Source organism: Tachyglossus aculeatus, chromosome 11 (genome assembly GCF_015852505.1).
Source record: "Tachyglossus aculeatus isolate mTacAcu1 chromosome 11, mTacAcu1.pri, whole genome shotgun sequence".
Classification (NCBI taxonomy): domain Eukaryota; kingdom Metazoa; phylum Chordata; class Mammalia; order Monotremata; family Tachyglossidae; genus Tachyglossus; species Tachyglossus aculeatus.
The window spans coordinates 19,312,858-19,340,251 of NC_052076.1; the positions used below are offsets into that span (position 1 = coordinate 19,312,858).

Consider the following 27,394-nt stretch of genomic DNA (forward strand, 5'->3'; position numbering starts at 1 on the left):
GCTTTTGTTCTTCCAGCCAGCTGGGCATGCAGAGAATGTCAGGAAGGCCAAGAAGAACTGGGGTAAATTCCTGGGTTGGGATTAGATGGTGGGTTTAGAGGTAATTTGGGGCAAAGAAGGAAAGTCAGGGCTTTTGGTGGTCCACTCCTACTCAAGGTGATGGGCTTCCAAAAGGGCAACTGGCATTCATTTTCTGCCAGCATTTTTGTCAGAATCTTGGGCTTGGATGTCCACTGAGAAGCAGCATGGCTTAGTGGAAAGAGCCTAGTGGGAGTCAGAGATCATGGGTTCTAATCCCAGCTCTGCCACTTATTAGCTGTGTGATCTTGGGCAAGTCACTTAACTTCTCTGTGCCTCAGTTACCTCATCTGTAAAATGGAGATTAAGACTGTGAGCCCCACGTGGGACAACCTGATGACTCCAGAGTGTAGAACAGTACTTGGCACATATTAAGCACTTAACAAATGCCATCATCATCATCATCACTGGTTGGAGCCATGAAGCTGTTGGCTTCGGGTTTTGTGCTTCTGTGGTGTGGTATGATATCCGCCTTAAGTAGATTTGGACCTGAACTAGCTCTTCCTCTTATAAAAAGGCTGAAAAGCTTCCTCACGCTGTGAATGAAAGTATTTATTGAGCACTTATTGTGTGCAGAGCAATGTATTAAGTGATTGGGGAAGTACACTACAACAGAGTCGGTAGACATAATCCCTGACCACAAGGATCTTACAGTCTGCAGGTAGAGACAGACAGATAAATAGGGGAAATAAGTAGGGGAAATAGCAGAGTATAAGGATAGGTACATAAGTTCTGTGGGGCTGGGGTGAGTATCAAATTGCTTAAAAGGTTTACAGCCAAGTGCATAGCCGATGCAGAGGGGTGGGCGGATGTGGGAAGTGAGGATTTAGGGAAAGCTTCTTGGAAGATGGGATTTTAGTTGGGCTTTGAAGGTGGGATAGAGGTGGATTGTCAGATGTGAAGGGGGAGGGAATTCCAGACCTGAGGGATGACATGGGCAAGAGGTCAGTGGCAGGATAGATGAGATTGTGGTACAGAGTAGGTTGGTGTTAGAGGACTGGAGTGTGCAAGCTGGGTGAGTAGCAGAAGATCAGCAAGGCAACATAGAAGGGAGAGAACTGATTGCATGCCTTAAAGCCGATGGTAAGAAGTTCCTGTTTGATATAGAAGTGGATGGGCAACGACTTGGGGGTTTTGAGGAGTGGAGAGATATGGGCTGAAGGTTTTTTCAGAAAAATGATTCGGGCAGCAGAGTGAAGTATAGACTGGAGATTCAAGGATTCACTGGGTTAGTATTCTCAGCCAGAATTAGAAAGAGACTGAATTCATCCCCGCACCCCTCCACTCCTCCTCTATCCTCCACCCTTCATATTGCTATCTACAAGTTCAGATTGAGCAGGAGGAGAACCAGGTTTGGGAGGTATTGTGAGACTTTATTGATCTGCCTCTTTTGTTTGTGCCCTCTCCCTTCCCCCTACCATTGGTCAAAGTGAGGGGAGGCATTCCTGGGCCTTGTAGTCTCAAGAGTAAAGCTTTCATATAATAATATTAATGGTGTTTGTTTATAATATACTATATGCCAAGCACTGTACTAAGTGCTTGGGGGATTAAAGATAAGCAGATTGGACACTGTCCCTGAACCACACAGGTATTGAATTTCCATTTTACAGATGAAGGAACCTGAGGCCAGAGAAGTCAAGTGACTTTCCCATGGTTATATAGCAGGCAGGTGGCAGAGCTGGGATTAGAACCCAAGTCCTCTGACTCCCAGACTTGGGCTCTTCCCACTAGCCTACACTACTCTGCCCTTCTTCCCCTGCCCCCTCAAGTATTCTCAGCTTGGGCGGGCTTGTGGTGCTAATCAGGCTCCAGAGCAGGTGGCCTGCATGGCAGCCAGCCTCATGGCTTTCTCACAGGCCTTCAGTAGCCAAGTGGATTGGGCTGCTGACACCCAGGGCTCAGCAGGGGCATTTGAGCATCAGTGGGTGTCCGATGGTGCATATGCCACTCTGCAGCCTCACCCCATGGGGGCTGTGCAAAAGTATGGGAAGGAAGCTGTGAACAGAAGCAAATCAGTGGTATTTATTGAATGCCTGGCTTTCTGTGGGCAGAGCTCTGTAATAAGCACTGGGAGAGTAAAGTCAAAAAACATGGACCCTGACCTCAAGGAGCCTATTTTCTAAAGGGGGAGATAGACACATATTTAATTATCACCAGGATCAAGCATTCAGTTATGATATTTATTGAGTACTTAATGTGTGCAGAACACTTTACTAAATGCTTGATAAAGTACAATAAAAAGAAGGGAAAGGGAATGTAGGCAAGAGAAAATGGAAGGTGGAAGGTGCACAAAGAAGCCCTTAAATAGTAGCATACATATGTATAAAAGTGTAAGTGTGGAGGTTGCAGTTAGAGGCAGTGACCTGGGAAGGAGAAAATTAATCAGGGAATGACTTCTGAAGGAATGGAATTTCAGGAAGGCTTTGAATTTGGGGTCTGGCAGATTTGAAGGCGGAAGGAGTTCCAGGCCAGAGGAAGGATTGGAACAAGATGAGAGGGTAGAGGACAAGGCACAGTGAGGAAATAAGATTGGAAGGAACAAAGAGTGTGAGCTGGAGTGGAGCGGGAGAACATAGTCGATAAGTAATCCCAGCTCTGCCACCTGTTTGCTGTGTGACATTAGGCAATTCACTTCACTTCTCTGTTCTTGTTACTTCATCTGTAAAATGGGATTAAGACTGTGAGTCCTATGTGGAACATGGACTGTGTCCAACTTGATTGACTTCTGTCTGCCCCCAGCACTTAGTACAGTGCCTAGTACATATTAAGCATTTAACAAATACCATAAAAAGTAGTAAGAGGGAGAGAGCTAATGAAGTGCGTTAAGGCTAAAGGCCTGCTCATGAAGGAGGGAAATGGGTAGTTACTGGAGGTTTTTGAGCAGTGGGGAGATGTGCAGAACGACAATTTAGAAAAATGACCCAGGCAGCAAAAGAATGTTCAGGTGAGGGTAGAGGCTGGAGGCAGAGAGGCCAGTGAGGAGTAGCCCAGTAGCCCAGTCGTGATAAGACCAAGACCTGGACAAGGTTAGTGGCAGTGTGGATGGGGAGGAAGGCTCTTGGAAATGTGCTGAAAAAACAGGATATAGCAACAGTCTGAAAGTGACAGTTGAAGGAGAGCAGAGAGGCAGGGACAATTCCAAGATTGGGGACTTTTTGGGACAAGGAAGGGTGATGGTGTTGCTCACTGTGGTGGGAAAGTTATGTGGAAAAGTTGATTTGGGAGAGAAGATGAGATGAGCTTTGAGGTCTTAGAGATTTAAGTTTTAATGATTCAATTTGCCTTCACCTCACGACACCAAAATATTCTCCCTTTTTTGTCTTTCGTTTCTGTCTACAGACCTCATATCCCAGTCAGCAAATTAGTGGTTTCTGAGTCTTATGACACGTACATCAGTAGAAGCTACCAAGTAACAAAAGAAATATTAAGTGAATGCAAAAGTAAGGGTAAGTGAGGCTTTCTTATGCCTGAAATCTTTCACCTATGAAGATTTCTCTGTTACTCACATCTATTGAAGATGGCCAAGTGTTCTTTTTGATGCATCTCCTGGCGACTGAAGTTGTACTAAGAAACTCTATTTTGTTGATGTATGCATTGTAATTCTGGATGTTTATTTTTACAAACTGAAACCACATTACAATCACTGCTTCAATGATGGATAGTGAAAATATTACATGAGTAACAAAGGCCTTTAATGTTTGTTGAAGTGCATTTTATATTTTCCTTTCTTCTTGGTAATGTTTCTATGGTATGCCCAGAACTAGGTGAAACCATGCTTCTCTCTTTCAAAAGCAATGTTTCATTTATAGATGTCTTCAAATAAATATTTGCATGCAGGTCAGTTAAAATGGCTAATGACCCACAGACACTCCTGGGCCCATTTTTTCCTACTGATGAGTTTTCCTTTTGACCAAGAAGCCTCTAGATTTCAGCAGTTGCCTGCATTTGAGAATCTCTCTGGACAGTTAAATTAGACAGGCATTCTTCAAATGATTTCTGGCTAAAATAGGCATAGCTTTGCCAGTTTCTGGAAAATGTTCGTCCTTCCCCGCATCTCCTCTCTGGCTGTACTGAAGCCCTCCTGGGTGCCTTCCTAAGGGAATAATCCATCTTCGTGCCTGATGCTCTTCCTCCCCCAGGGAACAACATCTTGATTGTGGCTCACGCATCTTCTCTGGAAGCATGTACGTGTCAGCTCCAAGGGCTTTCTCCTCAGAACTCCAAAGACTTCGTCCAGATGGTCCGAAAGGTAACACTTCATCCTAAAGCTTGAGTTGCAACAGCTCGTGGGTCCTGATAGTGTCCCAAAGGTTGGGGGTCTGGTTGGCAGGGCAGGAGTGCCTGCATGTTTTTGAGGGTGGCAGAGGGGAGAGTGATGGACTAAGTGACCTCTTAGGTCCTTTCCAGCTCTAAGGCTCAAGGCAGGTCTTCTCAGATCGAATTTGCTCTCCTGGTTAGGAAAGTGACCAGTCCATTTATTCAGCCACACATGGTTTTTGCTCAAGAAATATCCCTTCATCTCCAAGGTGATTAGCCGAGCCTTTTAGACAGCAGTCTGGGGGCGTAGAGTTACTCGGCATGTTAACGATAAGAAGTTGCTGTGACATTCAGGCTCCAGGAAAGATGTCTCCAGACCCTTTCAAGGGTCTTTCCCGATCTGGAAATAGGGAAACCCTCTCCCCATGGTTTCCCTTTTGAATCTCTCCTGGTCTGGTATGTCTACTTTGATAAGTACAGTAGCCTCCATGGCCACCCAGTTGTCTGCTTCTTCTGTCCAATACTTCTTCCAGGATCCCTCAGAAGCTCTGTTAGGTTGTCTCACCTCTAGCGATCTCTGCAGTGGTGGCTGGGAGGCAGTGTGGTCTAGTGAGAAGAGGTCAGGATTGGGAGTCAAGAGACCTGGGTTCTAATCGTGGCTTGGCCACTTGCCTGCTGTGTGACCTTGGGCAAGTCGGGTCTCAATGACCTCATCTGTGTAATGGGGGTTAAATCCTCCTCCCTCCATTTTAGACTGTGAGCTCCAAGTGGGACTAGGACTGTGTCCAGCCTGGTAAACTTGTACCTACCCCAATGCTTTGAACAGTGCTTGACACTTAATAAGTACTTAACGAATACCACAACAAAAAACATCTTCCTGTTCTCCCTCCCCCTTAGACTGTGAGTCCCATGGGGACCGGAACTGTGTCTGACCTGATTTTCTCATATTCACTCCAGCGCTTAGTACAGAGCAAGTCCTTCACAAATGTTATTATTATTATTATTATTATTATTATTATTATTATTATTATTATTTCTACCTCTATCATCCAAAACCATCTTCCCAGAATCCCTGAGTGCTTGGCGTCAGGGGGCAGGAGCACTCTTAGATGCAAGTCCAGAGCCAGTTCTGTTAGTATGGTCTATTCTAGTCCAGTTCAGAGTTTTCCAGGGGCTGAAAGCAGACCCTTGGCCACAGAGGAACCATGTCTGAGGATGATTGGCTTTCTGGCCTGGGTACATCTGTGCCAGAAGGGATCTCAAGAGGCCAAATAGGGATGGTTTGGGGCCAGCAGGGGGCAGGTCCAGGGTATGGTGTCAGAAGCTGAAGTCTGGGGGTTGGGGGTGGTGGGTTTGGAGCCTGTGGCACAGCTGGGGTCCACACACTCTGCTCCCTCAGGAGAGCTGATCCTGACAGAGCAGAGGCGGAGCAGGGGCCAGCCAGACCCCACCCTGGAGGCCGTGCAGTTGGGGAGCTCATGATGGACATGGTGATGTGAGCTGGTCAGGAACTGGCCAAGACAGGCCTAACTTAGCCTGGGATAGAGATCCCCAAACTGGGCCCAAGCCAGGGGATTGCCTGCACCTCTCCAGCTGGCCTGTCTCCCTGCCTTTAGGCTGACATTCCAAGGATCACCATATTGCTGCTTCCCCCTTCCCGATCACCACATTCCCCTTACTTATTCCTCCAGGCATCATACTAGGGCAACATTCTCATATCACTCCCACCCCCCAGTGGAGTGTGGTGGCATTTTCACAGATTTTTCCTCTCTCCCCATGCCTCTTCCTTCCAGATTCCTTATTTGGGGTTCTGTTCCTGTGAAGAATTGGGAGACACAGGCATATGGCAGCTGACCGACCCACCCATCCTGCCCCTCACTCATGGACCGACCGGAGGGTTTAACTGGCGGGAGACACTGTTACAAGAATAACCCATAAGGGCTGAGGAGGGACTGGAGAGACCCGTCCAAGCCAAGAGAGGAGTTGGTCTTCATCGTTCTTAGCACCAGCTGGTGGGGGGGGTCCCTCGTTCACACCCCATTCCCAGCGGGGAGCCCCGATCGTCCAGCTTCTCTCCTTTCATGCAACTTCACCTGCCCAAAGTTCTGATGAGACTGTGTGGACACTAGAGACCCTTCAGTTTTGGAGAACAGCCCCCGGCCCCCTCCTCCTGCCCCTGCCCAGCTTTCTGCCTGACTCTTCAAGCAGTCTGGGATGCCGAGATTGCTTCTTCCAAAAGAAAACCCAAGGACGCCTAGGGTTTTGTCTACCTTTTGCACTGGGAGAGTTGGAGATTGGTGGGGGCTCCATTGGGGGAGATCCAGAGAGGGTAAAGATGCACAAAGCTCCCATTGGATGGATGGAGCCGGGCAACCTCTTCCGAAATCAGCATTTTCATTCGATCCCTCCAAGCCCGGAGAAGGATTGAGTTCCGAAAGGCCATTCGCCTCTCGGGCCCCAGAGGGTCCGTCCGCCAAGCTGTCCCCACTCCCCAGTCCCATACGAGGGCTGGAGACATCAGCCTGCAATCAGGCCACGTCCTGGCCTGGTCTTCCCCTCCCGCCCATCGGGGACGGGGGAAGGTGCAGGATTGTTTTCCAAGCACTTTCAAACCTTCAAGCAAGAAGGGGAGGGAGAAGGCCGAGAACAGGTCCAGTCCAGCGGAAAGATCTCCCCGGGGTGGGAGCATGATGAGCCCCAGTGAGAATCCTCAAAGGGACAACAGATGCTTTGGCTGAACTGAGAATCAGTTGACCAGTTTGGGATGTCAAGCTTGCGAAAGAAGGATGGGCATCAGGTACTTGATCTGAGTTTGTCAAGGAGCTCATCTTGGGCAGCGGGCCACATCTTGATTATCCCTACCATGCTCGGTTAGGGGCACCTTGCCAGTATATGTAATACATAATAGAAGAGTCATTCACACATTATTTGACCAGGGATACATTCGGAAACATCAGGGAGTGAACGAAGACAGTTGGACTGTACCAGTGTTCCTGCAGGAATGGGAGGCCACTTTGTTTTTTTGTAATTTATAATTTAAAATATTTGGGAGAATAACTTTGCTGCATTTCACCTTCAGGCCTGCTTACTGCAAACTTTCAAAGGGAGTTTATTTAAAGGAAAATAAATGACAATCCAACCAAAAACTTGGGTTCTGACTGTTTAATTGTGCGAAGAGTTTTCTGGAGGCTGCTGGGAGCTTGGGAGCTTGCGAGCATGTATTTTAGTACCCTACTCGACAACACACCTGCATGATGGGATTCCTTATTTGATAAATGTTTAGAATTAAGTAGTTTCATGTAGAGGGACGTGAGATCTGGGTAGGTACAGGATGTAAAGGTGCAATGATTGGTCTGTGTCTGAGCAGGAGTTGAAATTGTGATGTTTCCATCGGTCAAGGTGAGAAAGGGTCTGCTAGCCAAATTGGCTCTTTAAACATATTTAAACATAAACTTCAAGGTCTAAATGTCAGAAAGACATTTCTGAGAGCTTTCATTTTTTCGTGAACATTTGATTTTAGTCTCTCAATATCGGAGAAGGGATCAGTGCTGTTTTCTGATTCAAATAAATTAAAATCAGGAGCACACACCTGGTGGAAAACAATGTCTGCTTTGAAGCTTCAAGAGAAGAGTCCATCACAGCTAATTAATATTTCTTTGTTTGTTTTGCCCATTTGTGATAAGATGCATTCACACTGGTAAGTTAAATACATACCTGGGACTGCAAGTGTGCAAAACAAGGAGAGATGCAATCAATCAATCAACTGATGAGTCAGTGGTTTTTATTGAGTCCTTACTGTGTGCAGAGCTCTCAGCTAAGAGCTTGTTAGAGTATCATAGAATAGGTGGACATGATTCCTGGCCTCAAGAAGTTCACAATTCTTACAAGTTTACAAGTTTGATTGCAAAATATCTGGTGTTTGCTCAGAGGCAAGCTAAACTGTGTGTGTGGTGCAGCAATTATCCGGATAATTTAGGCAGAATTGTCTAGGTTTTGTCCACTCAACTGAAATTGAGATAATTGCCCATTGTCCACACGACTTTGCCTGTGTAGATGCTGCCTCCGTTTAGGTTGGATCGAGAAGTGTTTTTGGGGAATGGTGAGCCTGTGAGTAGAGAAGGCACTGTCAGCCAAGCGAATTGTGGCCATTTATGAGTGGGAAAGACCACGTTAACATTCTGAACCAAGGGTAAAGCTGCTTTAATTTTTTTAATGGTATTTGTTAAGTGCTTACTATGATCCAGGCACTGTGCTTAGTGCTGGGGTAGATAATAATAATAATAATGGCATTTATTAAGCACTATGTGCAAAGCACTATTCTAAGCGCTGGGGAGGTTACTGGGTGATCAGGTTGTCCCACAGGGGGCTCACAGCCTTAATCCCCATTTTACAGATGAGGTAACTGAGGCACAGAGAAGTTAAGTGACTTGCCCAAAGTCACACTGCTGACAATTGGCAGAGCTGGGATTTGAACCCACGACCTCTGACTCCAAAGCCCGTGCTCTTTCCACTGAGCCACGCTGTGTTGGACACAGTCCAGGTCCCACAAGAGGCTCAGTCTTAATCCCCATTTTACGGATGAGGTAACAGACACAGAGACGTTAGTGACTTGCCTGAAGTCACACAGCAGACACATGGTGGAGCAGGGATTTAGTAGCCAGGTCCTTTTGACTCCCGGGCCTGTGCTTTATCCACTAGGCCATGCTCCAGCTCAAGGCTTGATCCATATCCTATCCCACCTTGCTGACCTCCCTACCTCCTGTCTCTCCCCACTTCAGTCCATACTTCACTCTGCTGCCCAGATCATTTCTCTAAAAAAATTAAATCCACATTTCCCCACTCCTCAAGAACCTCCAGTGGTTGACTATGCATCAAACAGATACTCCTTACCATTGGTTTTAAAGCCCTCAATCAGCTTGCCCCCTCCCACCTTACCTTGCTTATTTCCTACTACAAACCAGCCCGCAAGCTTCACTCCTCTAATGCCAACTTACTCAACCTCATCTACCTTGCTGCTGATCCCTTCTCCCTATTCTCTCTCTGCAGATTATCACTCTCCCCACTTTGAAAGTCCTATTAAAATCACACCTCCTCCAAGAGGACTTCCTGATTAAGTCCTCCTTCCTCCAACTTCCTCTCCCTTCTATATCCCCTATGTACTTGCATCTGTACTCTTTAAGCACTTCATATTCACCCTACCCTCAGCCCCACAGCACTTATGAAAATATCCATTATTTGTATATACCCCAGTGCTTAGAATAAATAGTAAGCACAAATGCAATAATAATCTGTATTAATATAACAGCTTGGGCTAGTGGATAGAGCACAGGCCTAGGAGTCAGAAGAACCTGGGTTCTAATCCCAGATCCACCACTTGTCTGCTGTGTGACCTTGGGGAAGTCACTTGACTTCTCTGTGCTTCAGTTACCTCATCTGTAAATTAATGCTATTTATATCTGTTCACTTGTTTTGATGCCTGTCTGCCCACTTCTAGACTGTGAGCCCGTTGTGGGCAGGGATTGTCTTTATTAATTGCTGAATTGTACTTTCCAACCACTTAGTACAGTGCTCTGCACACAGCACTCAATAAATACGATTGAATGAATGAATGAATAAAATGGGGATTAAGACTGTGAGCCCCATGTGGGACAGGGACTGTGTCCAACCTGATTACCTTGTATCTACCCCAGCACTTAGAACAGTGCTTGATACATAATTAGTGCTTAACAAATTCCAATATTATTATTATCATGTGTCTCCTCAAGACTGTATCTACTTGTGGGTAGGGTATATATCTACCAACTGTGTTGTACTATAGTCTCTCAAGTGCTTAGTACAGTGCTCTGCACACAGTACTCAATAAATACCATTGATGGTATTTACCAATGGGTAAGAATGCAATCAAATAAAGGCATTTAGCAGATTTAAGACTTTTTAGACTGTGAGCCCACTGCTGCGTAGGGACTGTCTCTATATGTTGCCAATTTGTACTTCCCAAGCGCTTAGTACAGTGCTCTGCACATAGTAAGCGCTCAATAAATACGATTGATGTTGATGATTTAAAAAAGAAGAGTGGCAGAAGCTGGCTGAAATGGAATAAACTGCATGGGGCTCATTTAAACTGTGAACTCCATGTGGGATAGGGACTGTGTCCAACCTGATTATCTTGTATCTACCCCATCACTTAGTACATTGATTGGCCCATAATAAGTGTTTAATAAATACCATTATTTAATAAAACAAACCAAAAAACCCTGCAAGCTCTAAAGGTCTCAGAGAGTTGTCTACAGGTAGATGTGTTTGGGCCACTGGACCACTTAGAATGGTCCAGTATTTTCTGCACATAAGACTTGGTTTTCACTGGCCACATTGATTCCCCTGCGGGTAGGAGTAATTGGTACATTTTAATGCAACTGCTAGGTGCCAGGTTTCCCCCGGAACACTTAATGCCCCAAGTACTGACAGTAAGAGCAAATTGTTTCACCAGTATTGAGTTCAGAGTGCAGGGTTTTCTATTCCATTTAGCCCTCCAAGTCCAGTTGGCTTTCGCAGGCCATCTGATGGCAGAGAAGAGGAGATTAGCTGTTCCTCATTGCGCTAGGTTGGGAAAACTGCTTTGTGGGTTGTCTGGTTTTTGTGATCTATTTCAAACAATGAGTTATTAAAAAAATAAGTATAATTTTTAGAGTTGTGATTTTGCCAAAGAAAACCAATTTAGAGCAGTGTCCTGTTCTAGCGATGTGGTGATTAGTGCCTTTGCCAGCCGAGGGCCGAGGCGCTCAATGTCCTCATGGCATTAGGAGGGGGCAGGGGTGTCGCCCTGAGCTCCTGGCATTGCCCGGTGGAAATTGTTGGCCGTAGCCACACCGGGCTTACATGGAAATGGAATTTCCCATTTCAATTACCAGGCCTCACTGGGAAGTAATTGAAAACGTACCGTAGGAGGGGTTCAAATCTCTCTGTTATTGAGGTAACTCTTCTCTGGGCAGAAAATGGAGATAGTTTATCCGGAATCCAGACGCGTGAGACGTGAGGGTATAATTTAAAGCTGGCTATGAATGGCCCTTTTGAATTGTCTCCAAGTAATGAATGTGTTCTCATCCAGATGAACGGCAGCCTAATTTCCCAAGCATCAGCACTGTCACCAACTGTATGGGAGGCGACAGTGGCCGTGAACTTCGCAGTTAATAAGTAGCGGGATCATTTGCATTTAAATTGCAGCCTGATTCGGGTCTGAAAAATAATGAGATGCGTCTAAGAGGCTGGGGTGGGAGTGGGGTGGGAGGCGTAGGGCAGGGAGTAGGTTGAACATCTGTTTAAGTGAACATTCACTTTAGAAGGGAGGAAGGCTATTGTGTTCTAGGGATGGCAAATGATTTTCATGTTTAAACATGGGATTGGAAATGGATTTGAAGCTCTTTAATACTTAAACATATTGAATTTCCCCAGGAAAATTACTACCTGTAATGGGATTTCAAGTGAAAAAAGATAGACTGTAAATGCAGTGGAAATAGCTTGTTTTTAAATACATATGGAATTATGGTAGCAGTGAGGTGATTTATAAGAGGAATGAGAAGACAAATTTCATAAACAGACAATCCTAATAAACAATTTACATAGTTCCCCCCAGTTAATATAGTTCACCTAAACACCTGAATTTGTATGCTACTCAAGATATTCATGAATTCTGCAGGCTGTGTATGCGTACTGGGAAAAATGTGTTCTCCTGCCCTTGCATGCCATGCCAGGCGACAGAAATGCAATCTTGGTAGTCTTTTGCCAATGGTTCAACCAGTCTAAACTTGCTGTTTTCAAAAGCATGCCGATTATCAGGTTTTGTTTTTTTTTTTGCTCATGTTCAGAGCTGCTATGTCGTCATTTACCTTAATTGATGTGGCCCGGTTATATTTATTCAACAATACTGCTTCGCTATTAAGGCCCCACCCAACCGTGATACCAAATTCCTTCTCATGTTACCATATTACCCATGTTACCCTGCTACTATATTAATGCAACCACTGATTATATCCCACCTTGACTACTACAACAGCCCCCTTGCTAACCTCCCTGTCTCCTGTCTCTCCCCACTTCAGTCCATACTTCACACTACTGACTGGATCATTTTTCTACGAAACTGTTCAGACCATGTTTCTCCACTCCTCAAGAACCTTACCACAGGCTTTAAACCACTCAATCACCTTGCTCCCACCTACCTTTCCTCTCTGATTTCCTACTACAACCCAGCCAACACACTTCGCTCTTCTAATGCCAAGCTACGCACTGTACCTTGAGCTTGTCTATGTCACTGCTGACACCTCACCCACGTCCTGCCTCTGGCCTGAAACTCCCCCCACCTTCATTTCCCACAGAGGATCACTCTCCCCACCTTCAAAACCTGATTAAACTAACATCTCCTCCAGAAGGCCTCCCCCAACTAAGCCCTCATTTCCTTTCTCCCACTCTCTGCTGTGTCACCCTTGCACTTGTACCTGCAACTTTTATTTACCCCATCCACAGCCCTACGCACTTATGTACTTATCCGTAATTTATTTACAGTGATGTCTGTCTCCCCTTCTAGATTATAAACTCCATTGTGTGGAGGGAGCATGCCTACCAACTGTTATATTGTACTCTCCCAAGGGCTTAGTACAGTGCTCTGCACACAGTAAGCACTCAATAAATACAGTTGATCGGCTGACTGATTTACTCATGTTTCTGTTGCTCCATTTGAGTATGCTGAACTCTGTGGCAAGGAGCCATGGCACTGTTGTCATTAGCTCACAACAGAAATGAATGACTCAGTTCTACTAGTTGGTAGATGATGAAGAAATAGGGTCTCATTGGTCCAGAGCATATTTTCATATTGGATTCTTTCCCTGGTTGAGCTGCGGTTCTAGCCTGGCTCCCTTGGGGCTTGGGTTATGACCCTTTCTTCTGAAGCCCCCAGAAGAGGGCCTGATTCTCTCCTCCCAGCAGGACAATGTACCATTATTCTGCAGCCAGAAGACTTTCTTCTGACTCCCAGAGACCTATGGGGCAGCACGGGTCATTGAAGCAGTGACATCTGTTGAGTTCCTGCTAAGCACTAGCTAAGCACTATACTGAGTGCTCAGAAAAGTTCAACAACAGCAAGACACAATCCCTACCCTCCAGAGGCTTATAACATAGTGCAATAGCTTACAACCTATAGAGTCCTAGGCTTCACTGGGACCATTTTAAGGATTGCAAAGGCCCTGCTCTCTCTTCCTCCCCGCTTCAGCCTTAAAGCCAGGCTCTGGCTCTGGGGGTGCTAGGCTTTTGAAGTAGTGGTGGTGCCCTCAATCACTCCATCAATCAATGGTATTTTTGGAGCACATACTCTGTGCAGAGCACTCTAATAAGTGCTTAGGAGAGTACACTACATTAGAGTTGGAAGAGTTGAACTTTATCCTGGGTAAAACTCAATTCCTTCTTGCGTCCCCTAGAGCCCCCATTTCTCTCACCCCCTCCCCCCGATACTGCAGGGCTATTTTGTAGTCTAGCTGGGGCTGCAGTCAGGGAGAGCTGAGCCTGTCCAGAGAACTGTGTCCCCAACTAATTCATTCATTCATTCATTCATTCAATCGTATTTGTACATATTTATTACTCTATTTTATTAATGATGTGTATATAGCTATAATTCTATTTATTCTGATGGAATTGACACCTGTCTACTTGTTTTGTTTTGTTGTCTGCTCACCCCTTCTAGACTGTGAGCCCATCGTTGGGTAGGGACCGTCTCTATATGTTCCCATTTTGTACTTACCAAACGCTTAGTACAGTGTTCTGCACACAGTAAACGCTCAATAAATATGATTGAATGAATGAATGAATTTATTGAGCGCTTACTGTGTGCAGAGCACTGTACTAAGTGCTTGGAAAGTACAGGTCAGCAACAGATACAGGCAATCCCTACCCAACAACGGGCTCACAGTCTAGAAGGGGGAGACAGACAACAAAACAAAACAAGTAGACAGGCATAATAGCATCAAATAGCAACTCCCCCCTGCCCTGCCCCCACCAACAAGTGGTGGATCTGGGGTGGCTGTCTCATTTGCCCAATGGCTAAGAAGGCCTCCCTTTCATGCAGACTGAGAAAACTCCCCTTTCCTGAGGAGGCTGGCAACAGTGGGCCTGCTGATTATTACCCCCTGAGCAGAGGCAGTCCAAAGCTGGACACTGGGATAGATGTACCAGACACCTAAACCGGGGTGGCACAGAAATGTGAAACTTGTCCTGATTCCGCAGCTTCATTTCCTGGTTCATTGGCTCCACTTAGCCACATCAGTTCATTCAGGCTTAAAATGACCCACTGGGACTGAAGGACCGAGTTGGATATCAGAAACTGAGCATGGGCCCAGAGTCTTGTATGGTCACCCAGCACTGGGCACGGGAAACTACAGGGCTTTAATCAATCGAGCAATCAATCAATGGTATTTATTGAGTGGCTACTGGGTGCAGAGCACTGTACTAATTCTTGAGAGAGTACAATGGTAGGAGACATGATCCATGCCCTCAACAAGCTTACAGTCTAACAGGTGAGACAGACATTAAAATAAATGACAGGTAGGGGAGGCAACCCACTATAAGGAGATGGACATAAGTGCCCGGGGGTGGTAAATATTTCAGTGCTTATGAGGTAAGGACTCAAGTGCAGAGCTGACACACAAGTGAGGGAGAATAGGGTGGGGAAATGAGGGGTTAGTCAGGGAAGGCTCCCTGGAAGAGACATGATTTTTGCTCAGCTTTGAAGATTGGGAGAGTGGTGGTCTATCAGATATGAATGGAGATGGACTTCCAGGCAAGAAGGAGGAAGAGAATGAGAAGTTGATGGTAAGAGAGACAAGAGCGAGCAATAGAGAGCAGGTTGGTGTTGAGGAGAGAAGTGTGCAGGCTGCCTTGTAGGAGAGGAGCCCCAGTTCATAGATAGCAGGGGGAGAGTTGATTGAGTGCCTTAATGGAGCTTCACCATAACCTTCCGCACCCCACCCTCCATTCACCACATCACTATCTACCTTTCCAAGCCCCATCTAAACATAGCCTAGTGGAAGCCCCATTTTATCATGGGCAAACTACCCTCCAACCTCAACTTGTTCCTGACCCTGCCACTACTTCTTGCCATCATTGAAACCTGGTTCTCCCAAGAAAACGCTCTCTCCTGAGGTGATCTCATATTTTCCCTATTCCCACAACATTCACTGGGAAAAGAGGAAGAATTGCCTTCCCCTCAACCCACAATGCTACTTTCATTCCATTTCCCCTGTCCCTCGCATCCTCAACCTCCTCTTCATCTGAAGTTCTCATCATCCACCCCTACCACCAACTACAATTTCATCATCTACTCCCACTCTGGCCCCATCTCCACTTTCCTGAGTGATTTTGAGAGCTTTTTCACCTTCCTACTTTCACCTATGCTGGAGACTTAAACATCCATGTGGACTTTCCTGATGACCCATCAGTTGCCCACTTCCTCTCACTCCTCAATTCCACTTATCTTCCACTCCATCCCATTTCACCCTGTCAACAACTTGGACACATGCTCAATCTCATCATCTCTAGTCACTGTACAATCTCCAGTCTCACCAACTCTAAAATTCCACTCTGACCACAGCCTCCTCACCTGCCTTCTCTTCTGAACACCTCCTTCCCGCTAAACTCCCTTCAAAGCCTTACTGAGAGCTCACCCCCTCCAGGAGGCCTTCCCAGATTGAGCTCCCTCCTTCCTCTCTCCCTCCTCCCGCTCCCCATCTCCCCCACCATACCTCCTTTGCCTCCCCACAGCACCTGTACATATGTATATATGTTTGTACATATTTATTACTCTATTTATTTTATTTGTACGTATTTATTCCATTTATTTTATTTTGTTAATATGTTTTGTTTTGTTCTCTATCTCCCCCTTCTAGACTGTGAGCCCACTGTTGGGTAAGGACCACCTCTATATGTTGCCAACTTGTACTTCCCAAGCACTTAGTACAGTGCTCTGCACACAGTAAGCGCTCGATAAATACGATTGAATGAATGAAACTGTCCTCTTCTCCCACAGAGACCTTATCTGATCTCTTGGCCTTCTCATTCATTCAATCATATTTATCGAGTGCTTACTGTGTGCAAAGAACTATACCATGCAACCATCTCCACTCATCCTACTCCATCATGCTGCATTTGGATGCCCTACGCAACCGCACATCTAAATACACAAATCTTTTCCTCAACCCCATGCTCTCTGCCAAACTCAACTCCCATCAACCCCCAGCCCTGATCATCTCCTCTGTACACTTCCTCCACTACTGTGCTTGTGCCACAGAGCAATGTTGGTGGAAATCCAGTACCAGCCCAACTTTGGCTACTTCAAACTCTTCCTCACATGCCCTCCACACTGTCCTCTCCCCTTCTCAGTGACACAGCTTCTCCCCCCTCATTCACTACTGTACCCATTGCCCCCACCTACTATTCCCAACTTTAAACCCCATCCTGAAACTCCCAGCACCCCCACTGCCAAGTACTTTTGCCTCTGATGCCAACTACTTCATTGTCAAAATTGAGACCGTCAAGTGCAATTGTCTCAAAGTTTCCCCCTCGCCTTCCCAAACCATCACCACTCTCTCATCCTTCTCAGCCATCAATCAAGGGACTTCCCCACTTGTTTTTGTAATCTATCCCCACCACCTTAGTCTCTAACTCTATCCCTTTTCACTTTCTAAAAACACTTTGCATCCACTCCTCTTCCCTCACCAGCTTCAGCCGCTCACTCTTCAATAGTTTCTTCCCCTCTGCCTTCAAACATGCCCACATCTCCTCGAGCCTCCGAAGCCTTCTCTGGATCCTGCTCTACCCTCCAACTCTCACCCCATCTCCTCTCATTCCTGTCCAAATTCCTTAAACGGGTTGTTTACAATGCTGATGCACCTCCTCTCTGCCAACTACCTCTTTGGCCCTCTGCATCTTGTCTTTTACCACCTTCGCTCCACTTCTCCTCTAGATTGTTTAGCTCCTTGTGGGCAGGGAGCATGCTTACCAAATCTGTTATACTGCACTCTCCCAATCACTTAGTACAGTGCCCAGCACAAAGTACGTGCTCAATAAATGCAATTGATTGATTGAAACCACTCTCTCCATCATCACCAATATAATAATAATAATAACGATGGCATTTGTTAAGCGCTTACTATGTGCAAAGCACTGTTCTAAGTGCTGGAGGGACTATGAGGTGATCAGGTTGTCCCACGTGGGGCTCACAGTCTTAATCCCCATTTTACAGATGAGGTAACTGAGGCTCCGAGAAGTTAAGTGCCTTGCCCAAGGTCACACTTGCCAAATCTAGTTGGGTCTACTCTCTTTTAATTCTCCTTAACCTTGTGCTGCCTTAAACACCATAGACCATTCCCTTCACTGGAAACACTAGCTAACCTTGGTTTCACTAGCACAGATTTCTTCTGGCTCTCTTCTTACCTCTCTGGCTGCTCCTTCTCAGTCTCTTTCACAAGTTTTTCTCTGCCTCCCACCCAACTGAAGGGGTCCTTCAAGATTCCGCTTTAGAGTTTCTTCTCACTTTACATTCACTCCTTTGGGAAGCTCATCGGCTTCCACGGCTTCAATTACCTTCTCTCTGAGGATCACATCCAAACCCACCTCATCAACTCTGTATCACTCTTTCTGCAGTCTCACATTTCCTCCATTCTTCAGGGCATCTCTATATGGATGTTGTGGCAACAAATCAAGCTCAATATTTCCAAAAATGAACTCTTCATCTTCCCTCCAAAATCTTCTCCTCCACCTAAGGGGGAGGGAGTTCCAGGCAGGAAGAAGGGCATGAATAACAGATCAGTGAGAAGAGAGAGATGAGAATGAGGGTGTGACCTGGACTGTGGTGGGACAAAAGAGTGAATAAGCAGGAAGAAGAGAACTGAGTCAATGGTCAGGAATTGCTGCTTAATGCGGAGAGAAGAATGGGCAGCCTATGCAAGTTTTTGAGGAATGGGGGGATGTATGCAGAAGAAAGTTTTAGAAAAATAATCTGGACAGCAGAGTGAAGTATGGACTGGGGGAGGGGAAGAGACAGACATGAGGCAGAGAGGTCAATGAGGAGACTGGTATGGTAGTCAAGTCAGGATATGACAAGTTCCTGCATCAGCATGGTGACCATTTGGATAGAGGGGAAGGGGATTCTGGAAATGTTATGAGAAAAATACAGGATTTCACAACAGACTGTATCTATGGCCTGAAAGACAGGGAGGAGTCAGGGATAATGCCAACATAATGAGCTTGAAAGAAAGGGAAGATGGTGGTATTGTCAATTGTGATGGGAAAGTCAAGTGGAGGAGAGGATAAGAGAGGTAAAATAACGAATTCAGGCTTGGAAGTGATAAGCTTAGGTACTGGTGGGACATTCATATAGAGATCTCCAGAGGCAGGAGGAGATAAAAGATCAAGATCGCCAAGAAGGACAGTTTTAGATTTGGGAATCATCTGGGTAGAGATTATAGTTGAAGCTCTGAGCGCTGATGAGTGAAGCTGTGGGAGCTGATGAATTTCCCAAGGGAATGGTGTAGATGGAGAAAGAAGTGAGGCAGTTTGCCTAGTGGATAGAGCTCGGGCCTGGGAGTCAGAAGGACCTGAATTCCAATCCCAGCTCCGCAACTTGTCTGCCTTGTGACCTTGGGCAAGTCATTTTATTTCTCTGTGCCTCAGTTCCCTCATCTGTAAAATGGAGAATAAGACTGTGAGTCCTATGTGCGACAAAGACTGTGTCCATCCTGATTAACTCTTATGCACCCCAGCCCTCAGTACAGTGCCTGGCACATAGTAAGTACTTAACAAATACCATAAAAAAAGAGGCTTCCAATCAGAGCTTTGAGGGGACCCCCACAGTTAGAGGGTGGGAGGGAGAGGAGGAGCCTATGAAAGAGACTGAGAATGAGAAGACCAGAGAGAAAGGAGGAGAACCAGGAGAGGACAGTGTCAGTGAAGCCAAGTTTGGATATCATTTCCAGGAGCAGGGGCTGGTCCACTGTGTCAAAGGCAGCTGAGAGGCTGAAGAGGGTCAGGATGGAGAAGAGTCTGCTGAATTTTCAGAAAGGAGGTCATTTGTGGCCTTGGAGACAGCGGGCCCAGTGGACTGAAGAGGGCAGAAACCAAATTGCAGAAGGTCAGGAAAGGAGTTACAGAAGAGGAAGTGGTGGCAGTGGGTGGTATAACCCACTGGAGGAGTTTAGATAGGAATGAGAATTATAGCTGGAGTAGTAGTAAAGAGTATCTATTAAGTGCTTACTGTGTGCAGAGTACTATACTAAGCGCCAGAAGAGAATACATAGTTGGGAATTAGACATGGTAATATCCCTCGGGGGTAGGAATAATAATGCCAAACACTGTACTCCATTGCTTTCAATGGAGTAGATACTGGATACTCAGATCAGAAGCAGGCCCTGCCCCACATGAGGCTCACAAATCAAAGTAGAAGGGAAAACATAGTAAATCCCCATTTTAAAGGTGTGGAAACTGAGGCACAGAGAAGTTAAGTGACTTGCCCAAGGGCAAACAGCAGGGAGAAGGGAGATGGGGCAATAGCTGGATGGTGCAGTTCAGGGTGCAGGGACTGAGTGCAACACGATTATCTTGTATCCACCCTGGCGCTAAGTACAATGCCTGCACATAGTAAGTGCTTAACAAATACTATAATTATTATGTCTGCCAGCTGGGGAATAATCAATTCACTTCTTGTCCAATTCCCATGAAAGACACTTGCTCTTTAAATGGGTCTCAAAACCACTGAGAAAGTTTAGTCTTTATTTCAAATGCCCCAGAGAAAACCCCACTGACTTGTGCATGGGGAAATCCCTCTTTTCTGACCCTGAAAGGTCAGTTAATTTCCCAGATAGGTGGGCAGGCTTTTCCCCCTTCTCAACAAACCCTGGTGCGTGTGGTGATGATGGACCACCGTAAGCCACCGTGTCTCCTTGAGTCTCTGCTCCGCCTTTGGCCAATCACCATCAGTTATCCCATCTTAGCCTCACCACATCCCAGTGGCAGGGAGAGGCCAATGCTGTCTCTGTAAGGAAAGTGAGGCCCAACCACAGGATCAGTTTTTAGCTGAAGGTCACCTGGAACAGTGGTGGAGGGGAGGCAGCGTGGCCTAATGGAAAGCACACGGGCCTGGAAGTCAGAACATCCGAGGTCTAGGCCTAGCTCTGAGCTTGCCTGCTTTATGACCTTGGGGAAGTCACTTATGGTTTCTGTGCCTCAGTATCTGCCCCTATAAAATGGGGATGAAATTCCTGTTCTCTCTCCCTCTTATACTCTGAGCCCTATGTGGAACAAGGGACTGTGTCCAATCTAATTTTCATGTATTTACCACAGTTCTTGACACATATTAGGCTCTTAATAAATACCATCCCCCTCCTCTTCCTCCTACTGTGGCTAGGATGAGCCTCAGACTGCCGCTGTGGATTCCAGTGGTCCCTGCCCTCACTCCAGAATTGTTGTCCGCCCATCCCAGACACCTGTAAAGAGGGGCACCACTTCAGCTCCTCGGAACTCAGAGGCAGGAGCCAAGACAGAGGGAGCTCATGTTTAAGATTAAAATCCAGGCTATTATGGTGTCCGGTACCGAATCCACCCGGGGTAAAGGACAGACCAACTGTAAAGCAGAACCTCTGGTTTGAATGAAGCTGGGCAGGGCTGGGCCTGGAACCCCTGGCTGCCACTTCCCAGACTGCCTCCTTCTGGGGCTAGAAGCACAGTGGGCTAGTAGCCTAATGGCAAGCAGGTGATAAAGCCCTTCTTCACCCCCACTGACCCTGGGAAGTCCTCCAAGTAGCTTGGAAAGCAGGGGAAAAAGGCCCAGAAAGCCTCCCCCATCTCTCCTTAGCAACCAATGCCCCCTTCCCCCTCCCCCTCACCTAACCTATGCATCACTGAAATCACAAGTGGGGGTGGGTGAGAGAACCGATTTGGTGGGGAGAAGAGGGGGAGGGATTTCTACGCAAACCTGTGGGCTTGAACCGTGCAAGAGCCCAGGGTGATGTTTCCACCGTCGTCGGCACCTTCACCACTGAGACGGAAGGTCAGATAGCAGGAGGGCCCAGTGACCGTCATGGATCCGAGGCCACATCTATGGCCCCGACAGACTGGCTCACCCCCCAACCTAACCCCCAGCCCCCCGTGCAGGCCGAGGTGGGACAGAGGGGACAGGAACCTATTGCTCACTAGGAAAAAAAACCCAAGCAACCAAAAGAAAGGTCCTGGCCCAGGGGTGGCTCGGCTCCTCTGAATCTCCTGAGAGGGCAAATCTGGCTCAGTCCACAGGGTGTGGCTGGCTCAGCTGCTTTGTTGCCTGGGGAAAGTTCCCGCTTTCTGTCCTGGTACGGGAACATTCCCACCAAGGAAACAGAAGCCTGGATGTGCAGGGGCGTTCAACTTTCCTCCCTAAGGACCTTCCCTGTCCCCCTAGTCTGGTGGAGTGGAATGGCATGGGGACACACATCTTGGGGAAAAGTTGGGGTAGGGACAGAGGGCACTGGGGTGTTCATCCCCCAGGAGCTGGTGGCAGGAAGAAGTGTTCCCTGCGGGGCCAGCCACCACCGAGGGACACATTCTGGGACCCAGAGCCCAGACAAGCAAGCTGTCCGCCTGCCTGCCTGCTTTTGCTTTCACTTTTTGGAAGTGCTATCTGCCACTTCCCCTGGCTCACTGGGGCCACAGCATCGGCCTGGGGGGGGCCAACTTCCTGAGACTGGCTGAGCCACCCCATGTCACTCCCAGGATAGCCTGGGAGACGCTCCCTCTCTACCTCCCCCAAAAGAGCTCTGCTGGGAACCAATTAATTAATTCATTCATTCAATCATATTTATTGAGCACTTACTGTGTGCAGAGCACTGTACTAAGCGTTTGGGAAGTACAAGTTGGCAACATATAGAGACAGTCCCTACCCAACAGTGGGCTCACAGTCTAGAAGGGGGAGAGAGACAACAAAACAAAACATGTTAACAAGATAAAATAAATAAAATAAATATGTACAAATAAAATAAATAAATAAATAGAGTAATAAATATGTACAAACATATATACATATATACAGGTGCTGTGGGGAGGGGAAGGAGGTAAGGCGGGGGGATGGGGAGGGGGAGGAGGGGGAGAGGAAGGAGGGGGCTCAGTCTGGGAAGGCCTCCTGGAAGAGGTGAGCTCTCAGTAGGTTTTGAAGGGAGGAAGAGAGCTAGCTTGGCCGATGTGCGGAGGGAGGGCATTCCAGGCCAGGGGGATGACGTGGGCCGGAGGTCGACGGCGGGACAGGCGAGAATGAGGCACAGTGAGGAGATTAGTGGCAGAGGAGCGGAGGGTACGGGATGGGCTGTAGAAGGATTGAAGGGAGGTGAGGTAGGAGGGAGCGAGGTGATGGAGAGCCTTGAAGCCGAGGGTGAGGAGTTTTTGCCTGATGCGTAGGTTGATTGGTAGCCACTGGAGATTTTTTGAGGAGGGGAGTAACATGCCCAGAGCGTTTCTGCACAAAGACAATCTGGGCAGCGGCGTGAAGTATGGATTGAAGTGGGGAGAGACAGGAGGATGGGAGATCAGAGAGGAGGCTGATGCCTTGGAGAGGAGTTGGTGAGGGAAAGGGAGAGGGAAAACAGGGGCTAGCTCAACTGCTGGACATTGCCACTCCTGCTGGGAGCCAGACAGGGACGGAGAACACACACACTCACACACACACACTCTCACACTGACCCATTTTCTCACACACACAAACATGGTCACATAAACATGCACACTCACATACAATCACACCCACATGTATACATACACACACAGATACACACACTCTCATACACAGCAGTGAAGGAAAGTGTTTGGTGAGACTGTAAGAGAAGACTGTGGCTCAGGGTGGGGGTGGCAGGGTATGCACCCAAGGGGCTCCGCAGAGAGGAACAGAAAGAACGCCAAAGATCTAATGAGAACAACAGATCCCCTTAGGCAGGGTTGTCTTTTGGAAAGGGCACTGGACTGGGAATCCCAAGACTTCAGCCCTGTTTCCAACCTGCCCGCTGTTGTGCTGGGTACGACCCCTTGGCCTTGCTGCTCTCAGTTCGACCTGTGCATACATTCGGAGCGTCAGGAGGCTGGGGCTGGCCCCCTCCCCCATCAGCAGCCCCTCAGAGGGACGGACCCCAGCCAGCAGGCACAACTTGCATATCATGTAGAAATGGCAGTCACCCAGCAAGCAGGAACCTAACCACCATTAGCCCCTCCCTGGACCAGTTTAGGCTGATCATGTACCCTTGGTCAGAGTTCAAATGGCTACCCCTCATGGGACACATGATGATTCATGCTATGACCTACACAGAACACAGCAGGACGTGACCATATGTGTTACTATGTGATGTCATTAAATTGAACTCAAGTTCACAGCAAATCAGTGATTTCCAATCAATCAATCACACAATTGTATTTGTTAAGTACTTACTCTAAGCAGAGCACACACTGTACTAAAGGCTTTGGAGAGTTCAGTACAATAGACTAGGTAGACATGATCACTGCCCTCAAAGAGCTCATAATTTAGCACTGGGAGACAGAATTCCTCATCTCCTCCCGATGCCGGGTTCACCCGGATCTCAGTCACTCCTCTCCGCTCCCATCACTCCCTCCCTGAGCCAGGTTTACCTTGAACTCAGCCATTCCCCTCGGCTCCCCTCACCCCCTCCCTAAGCCTGGTTCCCCGGGGCCTCATTCGTTCCCCTCTCTCTTCCCTGAGCTGGATTCACCCAGACTTCAGCCACTCCCCTCTGCTCCTCTCACCTCCTCCCTGAGCCGGGTTCATCGGGGCCTCAGTCACTCCTCTTGGCTTCCCTCACTCCCTCCCTAAACCAGGTTCACCCGGGCCTCAGTCGCTCCCTTCTGTTCTCCTCACCCCTCCCTGAGCCAAGTTCACCTGGATCTCAGCCACTCCCTGTGTGCTGCTTCTAGCAGAGCCAAGTAGATATGGAGGCAGAGCTTGGGGAGAAGTGAAGTCCGGGCATTGTGATATTATACATATTTATTCTATTTATTTTATTTTGTTAATAGGTTTTGTTTTGTTGTCTGCCTCTCCCTTTTAGACTGTGAGCCCGCTGTTGGGTAGGGACCGTCTCTATATGTTGCCAACTTGTACTTCCCAAGCACTTAGTACAGTGCTCTGCACACAGTAAGCGCTCAACAAATACAATTGAATGAATAAGTGAATATTGGGTAGGGTCTGGAGTGTGTTGATCCTTCTCCATGCAGCATGCCCATTTGCTCCACCCACTAGTGCACCTCCCCACCACCAGAGTGTGAAGGTTCCCCCAGTGGGTTGCTACTGCTTCAGCCTGCCTCTCCTAGCCTTCAGGCAACACTGATTTTATCATTATCACTATTATCATTATATTGACTATATGTTGAGCACTCTTCTAAGTGCTAGGGTAGATACAATTTAATCAGGTTGTACACAGTCTCTGTTCCAAATGGGGCTAGCAGCCCAAGTAGGAGGGAGTAGGATTTAATCCCTATTTTACAGATGAGGAAACAAGGCACAGAGAAGTTAAGTGATTTACCCAAGGTGATCCAGCAGGTAAGCGGTAAAGCCGGAATTAGAACCTAAATCCTCTTGACTCCTAGGCCTGTGCTCCTTCCACTAGGCCATGCTGCTTTCTGGCAGGAACCCCAAGGCTTTGGCTGGAAGAGTGGCCATGGGTAATTTTCTTCTCACACCCTCCCCACTCTGCCCTTCTGCTCCTCCAGTGGCCTGGTCAACTTGGACCAGTGAATGAAAATCTGGACTGTTGAGATTCCCTTTTTAGCCTTCATTACTGATTTGCTTTGTGATCTGGGGCAAGTCCTTTCCCTCTTGGGTGAGAAGAAATACCTATTTCTTTCTCAGCGGTGTGAAAAATTAATATTAGTCCCTCTTTCCCTGGCATGAAAAGCAGTGCTTAGTGGCAAGACCTCACACCTAGGAATCAGAGGACCTGGGTTCTAATCCTAGCTCTGATAGTTGCCTGCTGTGTGACCTTGGACAAGTCACTTAACTTCTCTGTGCCTCAGTTTCCTCATCTATAAAATGGGGATTCAATACCTGTTCTCCCTCCTTCAAATGTGAGCCTCCCTCATATGGAACAGGAACTGTGTCCAATCTGATTATCTCAAATTTACCCTAGTGCTTAACACAGTCCTTGGTACATAGAAAATGCTTGACATTACCACAGTTACAGCACCAATATATATATCTCAAAACTATTGTTTCCCCTTACACATTCATCAGCATAGTCATAGTCATAATAACAGTACTTGTTAAGTGCTTACTCTGTGCCAAGCACTATACTAAGCATTAGAGTAGATACAAGATAATCAAGTTGGACATAGTCCCTGTCCCATATGGATCCCACAAAGATCTAAATAGGAGAGAGAAAAGGTACTTAATCCCCATTTTACAGATGAGGAAACTGAGGCACAGGGAAGTTAAGTGTCTTGCACAAAGTCACCCAGCAAACAAGTATAATTCATTTTAGTTTCTGCCTCCTCAACTAGAATTGTGTCTACCACATCAATTGTACTCTCCCAAGGACTTAATATAGTGCTCTGCTCAGAGGAGGGCCTCCATAAATACAACTGATTGATCGATGGATCAAAACCCACACCATCTGCCTTACCACCCAATACAACTACTTGTGGTAGTCAGCTTTCACCTCCTCCCTCCCCCTGCCCGGCCCCTCCTCTGTTCTCTAATTCTTCTTTCCTTGTCTCCTCCTCTCCTACTGGATTGGGGCTGAACATCCAGGTGGGGGGTCCGATGTCCTCCAGCTGCTTACTTCCTCTCTTCAGACTTCATTATATTATCTATTGCTGTAATTATCCATCAATCAATGGTACTTATTGAGCACTTACTTTTTTTTAAAGAGCACTGTACTAAGCACTTGGGAGGGTACAATATAACAGAGTAAGCAGATTCGTTCCTTGCCCAGTACAGTGCTCTGCACACAGTAAGCGCTCAATAAATACGATTGAATGAATGAATGAACATGCTTTTCCATGACCACAGTGTGCTTACAGTCTGCCATTCCTGAAAGACTTGCTATATACCAAGTGCTGGAGTAGCTATAAAGTTAGCAGGTTAAAACTTATTTCCTGACCTACATAGGGCTCACAGTCTACCTTTATCCTATTGTACAGATGAGGAAACTGAGACCCAGAGAGGTTAGGCGATGTGCCCAAGATCACATAGCAGTGCTAGAACCTAGGTCTCTTGACTCTCAGTCCCATGCTCCTTTCACAAGGCTATGCTGTCTCCCACACTCCACCCCATCCTCACACCAACTTGGATATGCTCTGATTCAATCAATCCATCAATTAATGGCATTTACTAAGGTCCTACTGTGTGCAGAGCACTATACTAAGCACTTGGGAGAGTACAACAGAATTGGTAGACATGTTCTTGCAGAAGGAGACAGACATTAAAATAAATTATGGAGATGCAGAGAAGCAGCATGGCCTATTGGGTAGAACATGGATCTAGGAGTCAGAAGGACTTGGGTTCTAATCCTAAGCCACTTGTAATCTGTGTGACCTTGGGAAAGTCAGTTAACTTCTCTGTGCCTCAGTTACCTCATCTGTAAACTCGGGATTAATATTGAGAGCCCCATGTGGGACATGGTTACTGCCTACCTGATTACTTTGTATCTTCCTCAGTGCTTAGAACAGCATCTGGCACATAGTAAGTGATTGACAAATATCATTAAAATATACACATATGTATATACACACAAATATATATATGTATACAATGTATATATGTACAAAAGTGCTGTGGGGCTGAGGGTGGGGTGATAGCAAGTGCTTAAAAGGTACCGATTCACATATGAGGATGACACAGAAGGGAGGGAGAAAAATGAAGGCTTAATCAGAGGGAAGATGTGGTTTTCATAAGGCTTTGAAGGTGGAGAGAGTGATATCTGTTGGATATGAATGACGAGGGAGTTCAGGAAAAAGAGGATGTTGTCAAGGGGTTGGCAGTGAGATAGAGGAGATCGAGGTCAAG

General features: G+C 46.8%; 1 protein-coding gene across 1 annotated transcript in view; it reads left to right on the plus strand.

The window, feature by feature from the left end:
- The window catches only part of UBASH3B (ubiquitin associated and SH3 domain containing B), a 140,679-nt gene extending 133,211 nt beyond the window's left edge, over positions 1 to 7,468 (plus strand). The window contains exons 12-14 of the mRNA XM_038754650.1: positions 3,418 to 3,524; positions 4,218 to 4,327; positions 6,129 to 7,468. Coding sequence (XP_038610578.1) covers positions 3,418 to 3,524; positions 4,218 to 4,327; positions 6,129 to 6,266 — 355 coding nt within the window. The 3' untranslated portion in view covers positions 6,267 to 7,468. The remainder of the gene's footprint in view (positions 1 to 3,417; positions 3,525 to 4,217; positions 4,328 to 6,128) is intronic.
- Positions 7,469 to 27,394: the final 19,926 nt, after the last annotated feature.